At 40.8% G+C, this 20,220-nt stretch overlaps 1 protein-coding gene across 4 annotated transcripts in view; it reads left to right on the top strand.

Annotated features, from left to right (window-relative positions):
• Nucleotides 1-20,220, top strand: part of NAF1 (nuclear assembly factor 1 ribonucleoprotein) — a 96,119-nt gene that overhangs the window by 54,464 nt on the left and 21,435 nt on the right. For all 4 annotated transcript variants that reach the window (XM_075860280.1, XM_075860279.1, XM_075860281.1 and 1 more), the window contains exon 6: nucleotides 5,958-6,118. In XM_075860280.1, the coding sequence (XP_075716395.1) occupies nucleotides 5,958-6,118 (161 nt within the window). The remainder of the gene's footprint in view (nucleotides 1-5,957; nucleotides 6,119-20,220) is intronic.

Raw genomic sequence — 20,220 nt, 5'->3', positions numbered from 1 at the left:
ATAAGACAGCACATAAGGATCTAGCTGCTAGATTCTAGCAGGATCCCTATGCGCTGAGTAAATGAATGGAGAGGAGTGCATGATGCTGATTGGTCAGCGTCATACACTCCCCTGTACAACGCCCAGGAACTCCAAAGCAATTTCTCCCGAGTACGAAAATACCCCAAATGTGGTCATAAACTGCTGTTTGGGCACACGGCAGAGCTTGGAAGGGAAGGAGCAGCATTTGGCTTTTGGAGTGCAGGTTTTGCTGGATTGGTTTCTGGGTGCTATGTTGCATTTGCAAAGCCCCTGTGGGACCAAAACAGTGGAAACCCCCTCAGAAGTGACCCCAGTTTGGAAACTACACCCCTTAAGGTATTCATCTAGGGGTGTAGTGAGCATTTTAACCCCACAGGTGTTTTCCAAGATGGAGCAAAGTGAAATTTTTCACTAGATATGACTTTTCAGTGGCAAATATGTCATGGACCAAGACATCAGGGGCTACTCCTGGAACGGATTCCCCGCTCTAGCAGGGGATTCCGCTTTTAGAGTTAACCACTGACGTCACTCATATATGGACAGGGGCTTCCTGTAGGAGCGGAATCTTCGGCCAGAGGGATTCCGCTCCTACAGGGAGCTACAGTGGTGCGATTTACGGGGGATGGCGCTAGCTGCAGCAGGGATATTGCTATTTACAGGGGTGTGGTGCGATCTACAGGGGGTGCTATATACAGGGGGTGTGGCACTATCTACATGGGTACTGTGGAATTATATTGGCACTATATACAGGGGACACTGGCACTATCTACATGGGCATGGTGTGTGGTATTATGTGGGCATGATCTACAGGGAGAAATGTAGCACTATGTGAGCACTGTGGCACTATTTACAGTGGGGACTATTTTGGCACTATGTGGGCAATGTGGCACTATCTACAGTGGTACTGTGGTGGTTTCAGAGGGTTGTGACAAAAAAAAAAAACATAAGTATCCTCCTTTTTTTTTTTGTTTTTGTTTTTAACGTCCATGAAAAATGGCTGACAAGTGCCGGTCAAAATGGTCAGACAGCCGGGAAATGGATTTAAATTTTGAGACCCATTGATGCAAAGCAGCCATGAAAAACTAACCGTTGATTTGTGTGTGTGTGTGTGTGTGTGTGTGTGTGTGTGTGTGAATTTATAATTTTTTTGCTGTCCCCATGTTCGGAGAACCATAACGTGTACATTTTTCCGCTGACGGAGCTGTATGAGGGCTTGTTTATTGCGAGACGATCTATAGTTTTTATAGATACCATTCTTGGATACATGTGATTTTTTTTTTATTTTATTTTAAAAAAAATTTTATCACTATTTATTCCAATTTTCGGATGGTAAGGTGACCAAAAAACAGCAATTCTGTTATTTTTTAGGATTATCATGTACAGTGAGCAGAACATCTAAAGCCTTTTCATCATTACTAGCATGTTTGGGTCTTCCGGATCTTGGTGCGTTTTTACTTGAACCGGTTATTTCGAAACGATGAACAGTTCATTTAACAGTTGACAATGAAATTGGATCATTGAATAAAGCCGCTACTTCTCGATAGGATCTTATTTTTTTTTCGCCATAACCTCTCATCAATAAAGTGATCCTTTCCGTTTCGGTCAAATGCATTTTGTGATATGACAATGTACAAAAATGAAAATTACTCTCCGAATTAGCGCTCTCTGAAATTCACAAGCGACTACCGAAATGTGTACACATGAAAACATGTTACAAGCATAATCAAACCGAAAAACACAGCATGGATCCAACAGCCCAAAAAAATAATACAAAGCAGTAGTCAGCATGCATATAATCAAAATGTGAGCTAGATCCTGGGGTGTGTACCCATAAAGCATCCAAACATATGTGTATGACCTAGAAAGAGAGATGCCAAGAGACTTGAAAGTATGAAAGATAGAAAAATACTTTATTGAAGTAACACATTAATATACAATGATTAAAAAGAAACCATAAACCAACAGGTTAAAAAGAGGACATTTGGCCATGCAACTCACTGAGTAAGTAAACAGTAGAAAAAGTAAAGTACCAATAGCACACCTATCACTGTATACACCTCCAGACTATATAAAAACCACATATGAATTAAATGAAGTGAAGTAAACCTAAACAGTGTAAAGTGGTATGAAAACAAGTAACGAGGTTCGTATGAAGATGACAGCAAAATGTAATAATGCTGATATATAAAAAGATGTTAAAGCAAACTGCAAAGATAAACCATACCCATGATAGGTCAAGAATAGAGTGCACAGCAAAACGTCCACCCCAACGCGCATTTCGGCTCAAATGCCTTCGTCTGGGGGTGGCGTTGGACAACACGTTCACCATTTTTAAAGAGGGAGCCAGCCAATTGTCATTTCGTATCCAAAATCAAGGAAAATTCCAAAGTATGTAATAATTACCTCACTGTGATTATCGGTCGCTTACTCGAGGTGAACCAAGATGGCCGCGCCGCCGGAAACGCCGGTCACGAGGGGCCGGAGCCGGACACACGTCACCGCATCAACTGACAGTCACATGAGTCCAGGATCTGACACGTCACAAACGGCGGACCGGAGGCCGGTCACTCGTGCACCAATCAGGAAAGCGGCACAGCAAGAATGGAGCCTCCAAGGATACAACAAAGGTAGTCTAACTCGTACAATGGCATGTGATATATTTAGACCTAGCCATATGATTTAATAGGAATTTGAAGAACGGTAATCAAAAACAATTATGCGTATTGTGACATGAGAAAACCCCAATTGAATGTGAAAGTGAATAAATAAACCATACATAATGTATTTGAACCTAACAGGATAAATTAATAATCTTAAAAACAATGCTCATAAGCTGCTAGGGTTATTATGATATAGATAAAGTACACTCATAAGTGAAAAATGTGTGAAAAAAGAAGGCAGAAAAAATATAATATATGAGAAGAAAATGGTAAATTAAAAAATAATGAATGATAAAAAAATAAATAATAAAAATAAAAGAATGTAAAAAATAAAGGTGATAAGTGAGTGTGATAAGTATTTTCAATGATTAGTGAGTAAAATATTAAACGAAAAAAATATGTGCAATGGATAAAATAAAATAAGGTGCGTGAAAACCGCATAAGTGAAATAAAGTGACATATTTATTCAAATGTATATGGAAAACAAGGAATAATATATCGCTAGTTGTTACATTAAAAGAAAACCATCACATCAGAGATAATGACAGGCTCCTCAATGATCAATCAGTAAACATGACGAAGAGCCAAAAGACCCCAAGAGAGATGGGAAAGAAGAAAATCCGGATGTAACAAATGGGTTCATAATGTAAATCCTCTCTGTAAAGAACAAATGTTAGAATGTTAAAATAACAAAAACATATATATATATAAATATATATATATTATAAAAACAAAAAATCCAACACCACTAAAAACTACTGGTAATCAGAGAAATGAAGAAAACCCCTTGGTCTCATCGAGACCCTTGGGGTGCAAAGTTTGGAGCCTCCAAATCCACTTGCACTCCCTCTGTAATAGAAGTTGTTTTTTAAGGTCACCACCACGCATATCGGTATTGATATGGTCGATGCCCTTCACCTTCAACATCTTGGAGTTACAGGAATGGTGAAGTCGGAAATGTCTAGGGATTGTCTTAAGTTGTTCCACATCATTCACGGTTTTCGCATTTTCTATGTCCCTAACATGCACTCTTACACTCAACCGCATCTCACGGGTGGTCATGCCTATGTATATCTTCAAACATGGGCATGTAGCATAATAAATAACACCTTTAGTGTTACAGGATATGGGCCAACAAATTTTAAAATTGTTGTGGCCGCTAGAATCGTCAAAATTATCCGAACGCTCAATGTTAGGGCAACTTAGTCACCGCACGATTTGCAGCCCCATTTGGGCCCCTTTGTGCCAAAAACCTTGCCAGGTTTAGTAGGTGTGAGGTAACTGTGTACAATGGTGTCACGCAGGTTGCGAGCTCTGCGCGGTGCCATGGCAGGATAATGTGGAAGTACTTTCTGCAAGATAGGGTCAGTCAACAAGATAGGCCAAAATTTATTCAAAGTATCCCGCATTTCTGCCCAACGTGAATTGAAGGTTGTGACGAATCTCACCTTTTTAGATTTTTGACGATCTTTAGGAGTAACCTGCAGAAGTTGTTGTCGATGCACCTGTGATACTCGATAGTGAGCTTTACGTATACTACGTTGGCTGTAACCCCTCTGAGCGAACCTATCTCTTAAATCATCGGAGCGAAGTTTAAAATCTTCATCAGTCGAACAAATCTTTTTAGCGCGTAGAAATTGGCCAACTGGAATCGCATCGATGGTGTGAGGAGGTAGCGTGCAATAGCGAGTTAGTAGATGTTTCTTTCCAGTAGAGATCTGTCTAAAAAAACATTTGTGTCCTCAATCAAAATATCCAAAAAAGCAATACTAAGGTAACTCCATTTGTATGTAAGGTTGATGTTGAGGTGGTTACAATTCAGGACATTGATGAATGAAAGAAGATCATCTGGAGTTCCATGCCAGATCATGAATATGTCATCGATGAACCGTGCCCAAAACAGAACACGGCTCATCGATTGTTCACGATCTGACAGAAAAAGATCCCTCTCCCACAGCCCCAGGAACAAATTTGCATAGGAGGGTGCACAGGCTGCCCCCATTGCCGTCCCCTGGAGCTGTAGGAAAAAGGAACCATTAAAGGTAAAGAAGTTATGTTTGAGAACAAAGTCCAGAAGGGACAAAATGAGTTGGGAGATCTCTATCGGTATTGCTCATTAATAAAAAGCTTGCTACTGCATGTAATCCGTCCCTATGTTGAATGCTGGTATAGAGGGATTCAACATCACATGTGACCAGTAAATGGTCTGGATCCAAATGGATCCCCTCGATCTTCAATAATAGGTCCGCCGAATCGCGGAGAGAAGATCGAAGACGCTCCACCAAAGGTTTGAGATGGAAATCTATCCATTTACATGCTTTTTCGGTCAAACCCCCAGTACCCGATATAATAGGCCTACCTGGCGGATTCTTTGCATCTTTATGGATTTTGGGTAGCAAGTACATTGTTGGTATGGTAGGTTCTGGTACATATAAGGAGTCGCTCAAGAGTTTTGAAATGATCCCCTTGTCCACGGCCTCCTCTAGAATTTTATAAAATTTCAATCTAAAAGATGACAGGGGGTTGAAGGTAAGTTTTTTTTTTTTGTAGCAAACGACATTACGTAAGTGGCGGTTAGCTTCGTTGACATATGACTGACGTGGCCGCAATACTACATTGCCCCCCTTGTCGGCAGGTTTCACTATCACATCATGCCATGATTTCATTTTATCTAGACTTTCCCTCTCCAATCTTTTTAGGTTATCATTTTTAATTTTGTTAGGTATCGTGTTCCATTCGTCAGAAACAAATCTCACGAACAGGTCCACTGCTGTTACAAGCATAGACTAGGTCCATTTTGTATCGCCGAGGCCGATTTGGAATAATACGTAATTTAAAGTCCCCTTGATGTGACATTCCCAAACTCGCATGCGCCCACACACATTTAGTATTTTACCCGCGCGGTAGATTTTGGGTAACGCTAACACTGGTGGTAGCCGATAACGAAGATGATAACTTTAAAGTTAAATATCTCGGCAAAAAAAAAATCCTATCTCAAAATCGATTTGCGGCATTGTTTTTGTATTGAAAAGAGCTTTCAAGTGACCCCCCCCCCCCCCGTGGCATTTAAGATTTTGCTGCACTCACCCACCCCACCACAAATTTCAACCCTCTACCTCGAGTCGTTCAAAATTTATGAGGGTGTTCCGGAACTTCTGGTGGGCTATATATATATATATAGCACTAGCCTGTGCATGGATGAATTCCAAACATTTTTTGAGGCCTGTTTGTACACTCAGCAACTGATTTAACATTTCTTTTTCTTATGTTTCACAGATATTTGAGATATTTGGACCTGTACCACATCCGTTTTATGTAGTTCGCTTTAATTCTAAAGATCACATTGAATCCAATGGAATCAAGATGAAAGATACTATGTATTTTGCTCCATCTGTTAAGGATTTTACACAGTATATAATCCCAGATGCTTTGAAAAGGTATGTGATCATTTGTGTGTTTAAAGAGCAATTGTTGTTTTACACCATATATTTATTGCTATTGGATACACACTTGGGTGCCGGGAGACAACGTCAGGACCCACTATGGTTGCTGTCAGTAAGTAGCTGACATTTCTAATACACTGCACTATGCATGTAGTGCAGTGTATTAGAATTGCGATCAGGGCCTCCTGCCCTCAAATCCCCTAGTGGGACAAAGTAATAAAGTTAAAAAAAAGTTAATAAAAGATGTGTAAAAATAAGAAAATAAAAGTTTTAAAAGTATTAAAAGTAAAAATCCCCCTTTTTCCATTATCAGTCGTTTATTATTAATAAAAATATATAAATAAACTATACATAATTGGTATCGCCGCGTCCGTAACGGCCTGAACTACAAAATTATTTTGTTGTTTATCCTGCACGGTGAACGCCGTAAAAGAAAATAATAATAAACCGTACCACAATCACAATTGTTTGGTCACTTCACCTCCCAAAAAATGGAATAAAAAGAGATCAAAAAGTCGCATGTACCTAAAAATGGTACTGATGGAAAATACAGTTCGTTACGCAAAAAATAAGTCCTCGCACGGCTTTATTGATTGAAAAATAAAAATGTTCTGTCTCTTAGAATAAGGTAACACAAAAAGTGAATGATTTTTTACAAAACGTATTTTATTGTGCAAACGCCATAAGACATAAAAAAAAACTATAATCATCTGGTATCGCCGTAATCATATTGCCCCGCAGAATAATGTGAATATGTCATTTATAGCGCACGGTGAACGCTGTAAAAAAAATAGAATAAAAAAACAATAGTAGAATTGCTGTTTTTTAGTCACCACGCCACCTAAAAATAGAATAAAAACTGATCCAAAAGCCGCATGCATGACATGAAAACTGCAATGGATTCCTCAAGGGGTCTAGTTTCCAAATTGGGGTCACTTTTGGGGGGTTTCCTATGTTTTGGCACCACTAGACCTCTTCAAACCGGACCTGGTGCCTAATAAAAAAGAGGCCTCAAAATCCACTAGGTGCTCCTTTGCTTCGGAGGCCGGTGCTTCAGTCCATTACCGCCCGAGGGCCACATGTGGGATATTTCTCAAAACTGCAGAATCTGGGCAATACGTATTAAAGAGGCTCTGTCACCAGATTTTGCAACCCCTATCTGCTATTGCAGCAGATAGGCGCTGCAATGTAGATTACAGTAACGTTTTTATTTTTAAAAAACGAGCATTTTTGGCCAAGTTATGACCATTTTTGTAATTATGCAAATGAGGCTTGCAAAAGTCCAAGTGGGTGTGTTTAAAAGTAAAAGTCCAAGTGGGCGTGTATTATGTGCGTACATCGGGGCGTTTTTAATACTTTCACTAGCTGGGCGCTCTGATGAGAAGTAACATCCTCTTCTCTTCAGAACGCCCAGCTTGTGACAGTGCAGATCTGTGACGTCACTCACAGGTCCTGCATCGTGACGGCCACATCGGCACCAGAGGCTACAGTTGATTCTGCAGCAGCATCAGCGTTTGCAGGTAAGTCGATCTTACCTGCAAACGCTGATGCTGCTGCAGAATCAACTGTAGCCTCTGGTGCCGATGTGGCCGTCACAATGCAGGACCTGTGAGTGACGTCACAGATCTGCACTGTCAGAAGCTGGGCGTTCTGAAGAGAAGAGGATGTTACTTCTCTTCACAGCGCCCAGCTAGTAAAAGTATTAAAATCGCCCCGATGTACGCACCTAATACACGCCCACTTGGACTTTTACTTTTAAACACACCCACTTGGATTTTTGCAAGCCTCATTTGCATAACTACAAAAATGGTCATAACTTGGCCAAAAATGCTCGTTTTTTAAAAATAAAAACGTTACTGTAATCTACATTGCAGCGCCTATCTGCTGCAATAGCAGATAGGGGTTGCAAAATCTGGTGACAGAGCCTCTTTAAGTTGCGTTTCTCTGATAAAACCTTTTGTGTTATAAAAAAAATGGTATAAAGAGGATTTTCTGACAAAAAAAAATATGTAAATTTCACCTCTACTTTGCTCTAAATTTCTGTGAAACACCTAAAGGGTTCATAAACTTTCTACATGCTGTTGTGAATACTTTGAGGGGTCTAGTTTCTAAAATGGGGTGTTTGATAGGGGTTTCTAATATATGGGCCCCTCAAAGCAACTTCAGAACTGAACTGGAACCTAAAAAAATAAATAAATGAGGCAATACTTCGCTTCTCACATTATACTGATAATGAGTCGTGTCCACCCCGAGATTACCACAGTTTAGACCGTTTGTATAAACGGAGACCCCTATTAGACCGTTTCAGTGCCCGGTTTTCCCAAGCATACACCCCCGAGAAGTGTATTTCTATTGATGAGTCCTTGGTACATTTTAAAGGGAGGGTTCAATTCACCGAGTACCTGCCGGGTAAGAGGGCAAGGTATGGCGTGAGGATGTATAAGCTGTGCGAGAGTACATCAGGGTATACCTACAGGTTTAGGATATATGAAGGAAAGGCCACCCCCAAACCAGAATGCATCCTGGACTACAATAGGTACATGGGAGGGATGGACTTGTCAGATCAAGTCCTGAAGCCCTACAGCGCCATGCGGTGTGGTATAAGAAGCTGGCCGGGCACATCATACAGATGGCTTTGTACAATGCGTACGTGCTACGTCGATGTGCAGGCCAGAGGGGAACTTTCCTGGAATTTCAAGAGGTGGTTATCAAAAATCTACTCTTTAGGGACCAGGAAGGGGGGGCACCCAGTACTTCTGGAAGCGAGGCCACACACATCGTACCAGGGCGGCAACACTTTCCAGAAGTTCCCGAAACTGGCAAGAAGGGAAAAAGTCAAAAGAGGTGCAAAGTCTGCTATAAGAGGGGGATAAGGAAGAACACAATATACCAATGTGACACGTGTCCCGAAAAACCAGGGCTCTGTATAAAAGATTGTTTTAAAATGTATCATACATCCCTTGATTTTTAATTTACCCTGATGCACTCCGCACAGCTTATCCCCCTCATCTTACCCTTCTGAGCCCTGCCGTATGCCCAGGCAGCTGATAACAGCCGCATGTAGGGTATTGCCGTAGCCAGGAGAACCCACATTACAATTTAAGGGGTGTATATCTCCGGTGGCACATGCTGGGCACAATATATTGGACACTGAAATGGCATATATATATATATATATATATATATATATATATATATACATATATAATTGCAAATCTCACACTGCACCATCTGCTGCGCATTATCTTTTACACAGTACCTCTGGGGTCAAAATGCTCACTACACCTCTAGATGAATGTCTTGAGGGGTGTAGTTTTTAAAATGGGGTCACTTCTCGGGGGTTTCAACTGTACTGGTACCTCAGGGGCTTCTGCATACATGACTTAGCACCAGAAAAGCTCCAGTAGGCCAAATGGTGGTCCTTCCCTTCTAAGCCCTGCCGTGTGCCCAGGCAGCTGATAACAGCCACATGTAGGGTATTGCCGTACCCAGGAGAACCCACATTACAATTTAAGGGGTGTATATCTCCAGTGGCGCATGCTGGGCACACTATATCGGACACTGACATGCCATATATATATATATATATAAAATTGCAAATCTCACTCTGCACCATCTGCTGCGCATTATCTTTTACACAGTACCTGTGGGGTCAAAATGCTCACTACACCTCTAGATGAATGTCTTAAGGGGTGTAGTTTTTAAAATGGGGTCACTTCTCGGGGGTTTCAACTGTACTGGTACCTCAGGGGCTTCTGCATACATGACTTAGCACCAGAAAAGCTTCAGTAGGCCAAATGGTGGTCCTTTCCTTCTGAGCCCTCCCATGGGCCCAAACGGCAGTTTATCACCACAAATGGGGTATTGCCGCACTAAGGACAAATTGGGCAACAAAATGGCGTATGTTGTTCCCTGTGAAAATAAGAAATTTTGATCAAAAATGACATCTTATTGGAAAAAATATAATTTTTTTCATTTCACAGCCCAATTCAAATATGTGCTGTGAAAAAACTGTGCGGTCAAAATGATAACAAAAACCATAAATGAATTCCTTGAGGGGTGTAGTTTCCAAAATGGGGTCACTTCTGGTGGGTTTCCATTGTTTTGATACCTCAACACCTCTTCAAACCTGGCATGCTGCCTAAAATATATTATAATAAAAAAGAGGCCTCAAAATGCACTAGGTGCTTCTTTGCTTCTAGGGCTTGTGTTTTAGTCCACGAGCGCACTAGAGCCACATGTGGGACATTTCTAAAAACTGCAGAATCTGGACAATACATATTTAGTAGTATTTCTCTGGTAAAACCTTCTCTGTTACAGAAAAAATATGAATAAAATTGAAATTCCGCAGAAAAAATGAAATTTGCAAATTTCATTTCCACTTTGCTTTAATTCCTGTGAAATGCCTGAAGGGTTAAAAAACTTTCTATATGCTGTATTGAAGACTTTGAGGGGTCTAGTTTTTAAAATGGGGTGTTTTATGGGGTTTCTAATACATAGGCCCCTCAAATCCACTTCAGAACTGAACTGGTACCTTAAAAAAAAGGCTTTTTTAAATTTTCTTAAAAATATGAGAAATTGCTGTTTATGTTCTAAGCCTTGTAACGTCCAAGAAAAATAAAATAATGTTCAAAAAACGATGCCAATCTAAAGTAGACATATGGGAAATGTGAACTAGTAACTATTTTGGGTGGTATAACAGTCTCTGTTTTTCAAGCAGATGCATTTAAATTCTGAAAAATGCTATTTTTTGTACATTTTCTCAAAATTTTGCAATTTTTCACAAATAAAGACTGAATATATCGACCAAATTTTACCACAAACATGAAGCCCAAAGTGTCACGAGAAAACATTCTCAGAATCGCTTGGGTAGGTTTAAGCATTCCGACGTTATTACCACATAAAGTGAAATATGTCAGATTTGAAAATGGGCTCTGAGCCTTAAGGCCCAAACTAGGCTGCATCCTTAAGGGGTTAAGGTAGGTTGAACAGAAAATAGCAATTCTGGCATTGTTTTTTATTTTTTACAGTGTTTAACGTAATAGCTTTATAGGTGGGGTCGTTACGGATGCGGCGTTATTAATTGTATAATGTTTTTAAAAAAAACAATCTTTTTCATATTAAAGTATTTTATGAGGGAAAAAGTGGGTTTTTCATTTTTATTTGGGATTTTAATTTATTAACCTTATTAAACTTTTTGATCGCTTTATTGTTAGTCCCACTAGGGGACTTCACTATGCGATCTTCTGATCGCTTTTATAATACACTGCAATACTTTTGTATTGCAGCGTATTATTGCCTGCCGGTGTAAAACTGACAGGCACCTCCTAGGTCATGCCTCAGCAGGCATCCACTTCAGGCGGACTTGGGGGCCTTTGTTAGGCCCCCAGCTGCCATAGAAAGAATCGGCACCCTGCGATTGCAATTGCAGGGTGCCGATGGGGTGAGAGGGAGCATCCTCCCTCCAAAACCACTTGGATGCGGCGCTCGCTATTGAGCGCCACATCTAAGGGGTTAAATGGGTGAGATCGATGTTATAATCGACCCCGCCTGTTAGAGAAGGTGCCCGGCTGTCTTTAGACCACCCGCTTTAGCCGACACATGACACCCGTGCCGGGATTTTGTCAGAGCGCCATGCAAAGGCGGCGCTCTGGCATAAGTATCATTAACGGCCGCTGGGAAAAGGCGTATTGGTGGTCGTTAAGGTTTATTTAACAATATACAGGAGGGGGAAGAAAAACGGGTATATGGGTATAGAAAGGAAAAGCGGGACGGAGGATAAATATCACATTCACAGTGCAATATATCAACCGCATATATCTGTCAATTTGCTACTTCAAAAAGTATAACCAATTTTTTTTAAATAGTTTTCTAACTAAAGTATAAATATATCACAGGGCATTATATCCGCATTATATAAATATCTTTTGGGACACAAATTGGATTCTATACAGTTGGCCTCTGAGACTAGATGGAAATCCCTTATTCCAGGTTTGTCTATGGAGGACTGGGATGAGGCACTGGCATCTCCACTTTCTGTATCTCCTGCAACGAACAACCGTATTACTCAATTATACTTTCTGCATTTATGCTACTTAACCCCAACGTGTCTCCATAAAATGGGAAGACTGCCACACACAAGATGTCATAGTTGTTCGGAACCACAAGCTGGCATATGGCATGGGAATGCTCATATATTAACCCCTTCCTGACATTTGACGTATCCATAGGCCAAAGTTGGGTAGGGGAAGTATGGAACGAGCCCACGGAGTGAACCCGCTCCATATGATGCCGGTGTCGGCTGTTTGTTACAGCCGACACTTCAAACTAACGAGCGGCATCGCGCTCGAGCGCGATCCCGCTCTTTTAACTATTTAAATGCTTTGGTCAATAGCAACTGCAGCTTTTAAATCGTTAGAAAGAGGGAGGCGACCCCCTCTAACAGCTCATCGCGCCCTCCAAAACGCAATCGCGATGGTTGCTATGGCTGCCTGGGGGCCTAATGAAGGTCCCCAGGTCCGCCATCTTTATGCACCAATTAAGCCCTGCCTCTGATAGATGCCTGTCAGTCACGATATACTACAATACATTAGTAATGATCGCCGGTTGAAGTCCCCTAGGTACTAATAAAAAAAAAAGTAAAAATTAGTTAGTTTCTTTTTTTTATGTAAAAAAATAAAATAAATTTTAATTAAAGGACGGGTGTCGCAATTTTTTTTTTTATATAATATTGCTCTTAGTATGTTATTAAAATACATTTTATTTATTTGTGTGTTTGTTTTACTTTTTTCTTTTTTCTAACTTTTACTTCACTATGGGGGCTGCCATTTTGTTTTTCATCATTCTAAGGGCTCATTTACACGAGCGTGTTATACGTCCGTGCGACGCACCTGATTTTCACGCGTGTCGCAGGGACCTATATTAGTCTATGGGGCCGTGCAGACAGGTGCGTGATTTTCACGCAGCGTATGTCCGCTGCGTAAAAGTCACGACATGTCCGTTCTTTGAGCATTTTTCGCGCATCATGCACCCATTGAAGTCAATGGGTGCGTGAAAACCACACATGTCACACGGAAGCACTTCCGTGGGACGCGCGTGATTCGCGCAATAGCAGTGAAAAGGATGTGAAAACAAAAGCACCACGTGCTTTTCTGTTTACAAACATCCAAACGGAGTGTCATAATGATGGCTGCGCGAAAATCACGCAGCCGCGCATCATACGCAGCTAACACACGGAGCTGTGACTACCACAGAAATAGTAACGAAGTACAGGGATTGTGAATAGACCTCCCGTGGAATATCTATTCACTGTCTAAAAAATTCAGTATTGTTAATGTGTTCGTATAAGACAGCACATAGGGATCTAAAAGGATCCCTCTGCGCTGACTAAATGAATGGAGAGAAGTGCATGAGGCTGATTGGTCAGCGTCATACACTCCCCTGTACAACGCCTACTTGGTCAATAGTAAAACACAACCAGTTGTCCATTGAGAAACTCATTGGCATAAATCTAAAATCGCTAATAACGTGGTGAAAATAGATCGTTTTTTTTAAAATAAAAAGCACTGCTGTCACCTACATTATAGCGCCGATCTCCTTATGTAGGAGATAGGGCATTTATAATGTGGTGACAGAGCCTCTCTAAATGTTTTACCAAGTCTATTCATTCTGTATAGTTTGGGAATAAATGTATGTTGTACTTTAGCTTCAAATCGTATTCGGGGAATTTCTTCCTATGTTTAATTTAAGAACTGACATTTCACGGCACTGCATCAGAATAAATCTGCAGCGCCAGGAGCAGTTAAAAGTCCCTGTTTTCAGCTACCGGAGGTGGCTGAGAACTTGGGGCATCGCTGCTCGAGTGGTCGGATTGCAATCCACCCGTTTAACCCCTTAGATGCGGCACTCTATAGCGAGCGCTGCATCGAAGTGGTTTTGGCGAGAGGGAGGGAACTCCTTCTCTCACCCCACCGTCACTATGCATGCAATCGCAGGGTGCCAGTGAAATCTATGGCAGCCGGGGGCATAATAAAGGCCCCCGGTCTGCCTGTAGTGGATGCCTGCTAGGTCATGCCTCTGACATAGCTTAGCAGATGCCTGGCCATTGTAAACGGACAGGCAGTAATGCACTGCAATACAGAAGTATTGCAGTGTATTATAAGCGATATCGGACGATCGCGTAGAGAAGTCCCCTGGTGGGACTAGTAAAAAAAAATTAAACCGTTTTTAAAAAAGTTATTAATTAACCCCTTAAGGACGCAGCCTAGTTTGGGCCTTAAGGCTCAGAGCCCATTTTTCAAATCTGACATATTTCACTTTATGTGGTAATAACGTCGGAATGCTTAAACCTATCCAAGCGATTCTGAGATTGTTTTCTCGTGACACTTTGGGCTTCATGTTCGTGGTAAAATTTGGTCGATATATTCAGTCTTTATTTGTGAAAAATTGCAAAATTTAGAGAAAATTTACAAAAAATAGCATTTTTCAGAATTTAAATGCATCTGCTTGTAAAACAGACGGTTATACCACCCAAAATAGTTACTAGTTCACATTTCCCATATGTCTACTTTAGATTGGCATCGTTTTTTGAACATTATTTTATTTTTCTTGGACGTTACAAGGCTTAGAACATAAACAGCAATTTCTCATATTCTTAAGAAAATTTCAAAAGCCTTTTTTTGAAGGTGCCAGTTCAGTTCTGAAGTGGATTTGAGGGGCCTATGTATTAGAAACCCCCATAAAACACCCCATTTTAAAAACTAGACTCCTCAAAGTATTCAAAACAGCATATAGAAAGTTTTTTAACCCTTCAGGCATTTCACAGGAATTAAAGCAAAGTGGAAATGAAATTTGCAAATTTCATTTTTTCTGCTGAATTTCAATTTTATTCAATTTTTTTTTAGTAACAGAGAAGGTTTTACCAGAGAAACACTACTAAATATGTATTGTCCAGATTCTGCAGTTTTTAGAAATGTCCCACATGTGGCCCTACTGCGCTCGTGGACTAAAACACAAGCCCTAGAAGCAAAGAAGCACCTAGTGCATTTTGAGGCCTCTTTTTTATTAGAATATATTTTAGGCAGCATGCCAGGTTTGAAGAGGCGTTGAGGTATCAAAACAATGGAAACCCACCAGAAGTGACCCCATTTTGGAAATTACACCCCTCAAGGAATTCATTTATGGTTTTTGTTATCATTTTGACCGCACAGTTTTTTCACAGCACCTATTTGAATTGGGCTGTGAAATGAAAAAAATGATATTTTTTCCAATAAAATGTCATTTTTGATCAAATTTTCTTATTTTCACAGGGAACAACATACCCCATTTTGTTGCCCAATTTGTCCTTAGTGCGGCAATACCCCATTTGTGGTGATAAACTGCCGTTTGGGCCCATGGGAGGGCTCAGAAGGAAAGGACCACCATTTGGCCTACTGGAGCTTTTCTGGTGCTAAGTCGTGTGTGCAGAAGCCCCTGAGGTACCAGTACAGTTGAAACCCCCGAGAAGTGACCCCATTTTAAAAACTACACCCCTTAAGACATTCATCTAGAGGTGTAGTGAGCATTTTGACCCCACAGGTACTGTGTAAAAGATAATGCGCAGCAGATGGTGCAGTGTGAGATTTGCAATTTTATATATGTATATGCCATTTCAGTGTCCAATATAGTGTGCCCAGCATGCGCCACCGGAGATATACACCCCTTAAATTGTAATGTGGGTTCTCCTGGGTACGACAATACCCTACATGTGGCTGTTATCAGCTGCCTGGGCATACGGCAGGGCTCAGAAGGGAAAGATGAGGGGGGTAAGCTGTGCGGAGTGCATCAGGGTAAATTAAAAATCAAGGGATGTATGATACATTTTAAAACAATCTTTTATACAGAGCCCTGGTTTTTCGGGACACGTGTCACATTGGTATATTGTGTTCTTCCTTATCCCCCTCTTATAGCAGACTCTGCACCTCTTTTGACTCTTTCCCTTTCCACCGGTTTGGGGACCTTCTCCTGGAAAGTGTTGCCCTGGTACGATGCGTGTGGCCTCGCTTCCAGAAGTACTGGGTGCCCCCCCTTCCTGGTCCCTAAAGATTAGATCTTGAAATTCCAGGAAAGTTCCCCTCTGGCCTGCACATCGACGTAGCACATACGCATTGTACAAAGCCATCTGTATGATGTGCCCGGCCAGCTTCTTATACCACACCGCATGGCGCTGTAGGGCTTCAGGACTTGATTTGACAAGTCCATCCCTCCCATGTACCTATTGTAGTCCAGGATGCAGTCTGGTTTGGGGGTGGCCTTTCCTTCATATATCCTAAACCTGTAGGTATACCCTGATGCACTCTCGCACAGCTTATACATCTTCACGCCATACCTTGCCCTCTTACCTGGCAGGTACTGGCGGAATTGAACCCTCCCTTTAAAATGTACCAGGGACTCATCAATAGAAAAACACTTCTCGGGGGTGTATGCTTGGGAAAACCGGGCACTGGAACGGTCTAATAGGGGTCTCCGTTTATACAAACGGTCAAAACTGGGGTCATCTCGGAGTGGGCACGGCTCATTATCAGTATAATGTAAGAAGCGAAGTATTGCCTCATTTATTTATTTTTTTAGGTTCCACTTCATTTCTGAAGTTGCTTTGAGGGGCCCATATATTAGAAACCCCTATCAAACACCCCATTTTAGAAACTAGACCCCTCAAAGTATTCACAACAGCATTTAGAAAGTTTATGAACCCTTTAGGTGTTTCACAGAAATTTAGAGCAAAGTAGAGGTGAAATTTACTCTTTTTATATACCATTTTTTTTATAACACAAAAGGATTTATCAGAGAAACGCAACTCAATACTTATTACCCAGATTCTGCAGTTTTGAGAAATATCCCACATGTGGCCCTAGTGCGGTAATGGACTGAAGCACCGGCCTCCGAAGCAAAGGAGCACCTAGCGGATTTTGAGCCCTCTTTTTTATTAGGCACCATGTCCGGTTTGAAGAGGTCTTGTGGTGCCAAAACATTGGAAACCCCCCAAAAGTGACCCCAATTTGGAAACTAGACCCCTTGAGGAATCCATTGTAGTTTTCATGGGGTGCATGCGGCTTTTTGATCAGTTTTTATTCCATTTTTAGGTGGCGTGGTGACTAATAAACAGCAATTCTACTATTGTTTTTGTATACTTTTTTTTTTTACAGCGTTCACCGTGCGCTATAAATGATATATTAACTTTATTCTGCGGGGCAATACGATCACGGCGATACCAGATGTTTATAGTTTTTTTTTATGTCTTATGGCGTTTGCACAATAAAATACGTTTTGTAAACAATCATTCACTTTTTGTGTTACCTTATTCTAAGAGCCAGAACGTTTTTATTTTTCAATCAATAAAGCCGTGCGAGGACTTATTTTTTGCGTAACGAACTGTATTTTCCATCAGTACCATTTTTAGGTACATGCGACTTTTTGATCTCTTTTTATTCCATTTTTTGGGAGGTGAAGTGACCAAACAATTGTGATTGTGGTACGGTTTATTAATATTTTTTTTTACGGCGTTCACCGTGCGGGATAAATAACAAAATAATTTTGTAGTTCAGGCCGTTACGGACGCGGCGATACCAATTATGTATAGTTTATTTGTTTGTTTATATATTTTTATTAATAATAAAGGACTGATAAGGGAAAAAGTGGGACTTTTACTTTTATTACTTTTAAAACTTTTATTTTCTTATTTTTACACATCTTTTTTTAACTTTTTTTTTACTTTATCCCACTAGGGGACATGAGGGCAGGAGGCTCTGATCGCTATTCTAATACACTGCACTACATGCGTAGTGCAGTGTATTAGAACTGTCAGCTACTCACTGACAGCAAGCATAGTGGGTCCTGACGTTGTCAGGACCCACTAGGCTTCCGTCTATGGCATAGCCGGACGCCATTGTTTGGTGTCCGGTTGCCATAGTCACCATCGCCGGCCGCTATCGCGTAGCAGGCCGGCGATGGCAGCTTAACCCCTAAAAAGCCGCGATCTCTATAGAACGCGGCTTTTAAGGGGTTAATCAGCGGGGACACAGCGATCGGTCCCCGCTGTAGGAGCTGTGACAGCTGCTGAACAAGACAGCAGCGTCACAGCTCCTGTATGTGTCGGGAGGACGGCCGAAACGGCCGTTACTCCCGAGACGTACTATTACGGCATGGAGCGCGAACGATACAGCTGCCATGACGTAATAGTACGTCAAGGAGCGGGAAGGGGTTAATAAAGAAGTAAAAAAATGAAAAACCCATCTTTTTTTTTTCCCTTACAAAATGGTTTATTATAATAAAAAAAAAAAAAAGAGAGTAAAAAAGTTACACATATTTGGTATCGCCGCGTCCGTAACGACCCCAACTTTAAAGCTATTATGTTATTTAACCCGCTCGGTAAACGCTGTCAAAAAAAAAAAAAAGGCAGAATTGCTGTTTTCTGTTCATCCTGCCTTCAAAAAAAATGTGATTAAAAAGTCGCATGCACTCCAAAATGGTACTAATAGAAATTACAAGTCATCCTGCAAAAAAAAAAAAAAAAGCCCTCATACAGCTGCATTGGCAGAAAAATAAAAAAAGTTATTGCTATTCAAATATGGAGACACAAAAACAATTTACCAAAAAGTGTTTTTACTGTGTAAAAGTAGTTCAACATAAAACCATATAAACTTGGTATCGTCGCAATTGTGACGACCCGTTGAATAAAATTGTTATTCATACCACACGGTAAACGGCGTAAACTAAAGTTGCTAAAAAAGTGGCGACATTGTTTTCTTTTACTCCCCGAAAAAAAGTTACGTTAATCACTAAATTATATGTACCCCAAAATGGTGCTATTAAAAAATACACCTTGTCCTGCAAAAAAACAAGTCCTTATATAGTTATGTAGACGCAAAAATAAAAAAATTATAGCTCTTGGAATGCGCCGATGGAAAAAGGTAATAAATAGCTCGGCCATCAAAGTTTAAAATAGGCTGGTCACTAAGGGGTTAAAGTATTGTCCCAAGCTGTAAGCTTATGTGTAGTGAAAGGCTTTAGTTTAGTATTACATGTTTTTTTTGTTTGGGAACCATAAGCCACTGAGCAATGTGATATGCAATGTAGAATATTTTTTTTATTTTTGTTTATATAGTTTCTCATTGTATAGTAGTGACCATGGTGGAATGCTGATATCTTGCATTGTTGCTTATATTTCCATTTAACAGAGAAACAGACTTATCTATGTGTGTACATCATGGGGAGTTATGTTGGCATTCCTCGCCACTTTGTCATTTATGTCTCTATGTTATGCAAGTGACAGAAACTGCTCTATAGTAACCTTTCAAGAGGCTGAAGGGCCTCTTTCATGGACCTATTTCATATCGACCGTTTCACTTTGGTCTATAAACTAATTTGACAACCACATTTTAACGTTATGTGGTTTACAATAGAACTGACCACTGGCAAGGCTTATGTGCCACCATGTTCATCCAAGTCCTTGAGAAATTAAATCTATTAACCAATACATCTTTTATTTGTCTAAGTCCAATATAACATTAAAATAACCAACAAAAATTAGTCCATTGTGGCGTTAAATCCGATACTAATTCAGCCTGGGAAAGGCCTATTCAGCAGAAGCAACTGGCAAATTATAACTCCTGTCAAAACTGCCTCTCCACCGCATCTTCTCAACTGTTGGATGCCTAACCTTTTAGGCCCAACCTCCATTTGAAAAGCACTGGTATACACCAATAAAATGTGCTCACCTTACAGAGTAGGAGTACTGGTCTGTAATAGTGTTAACACGGGTTGCACGATGCATCGAAACTTCGATGCGGTTTCGATACCGTGCACCCTGAAACGGTTTAATATGGGTATTTCATGTATTTCGATACTAAGCTGTGCGGACTTACAGCTAAGTATAGTAACACGTGAATGTTGTTAAGAGCGGGGCTGTGTAATACAGCCATTTCCCTGCTCCGGAGTCCTGACAAGTGTGCGCGCGCGGTCAGCATGATGTGATGCGACCAGCGCTGCACTAATGATCAGAACATGGCGGGCGCACTACAAAACACCCCCATGTTCTGTCTTCAGTTCCGGCGTCGCCG

This window comes from Rhinoderma darwinii, chromosome 1 (assembly GCF_050947455.1).
Source record: "Rhinoderma darwinii isolate aRhiDar2 chromosome 1, aRhiDar2.hap1, whole genome shotgun sequence".
NCBI classification, from domain to species: Eukaryota; Metazoa; Chordata; class Amphibia; order Anura; family Rhinodermatidae; genus Rhinoderma; species Rhinoderma darwinii.
This window is presented reverse-complemented; position numbering and strand designations above follow the sequence as displayed.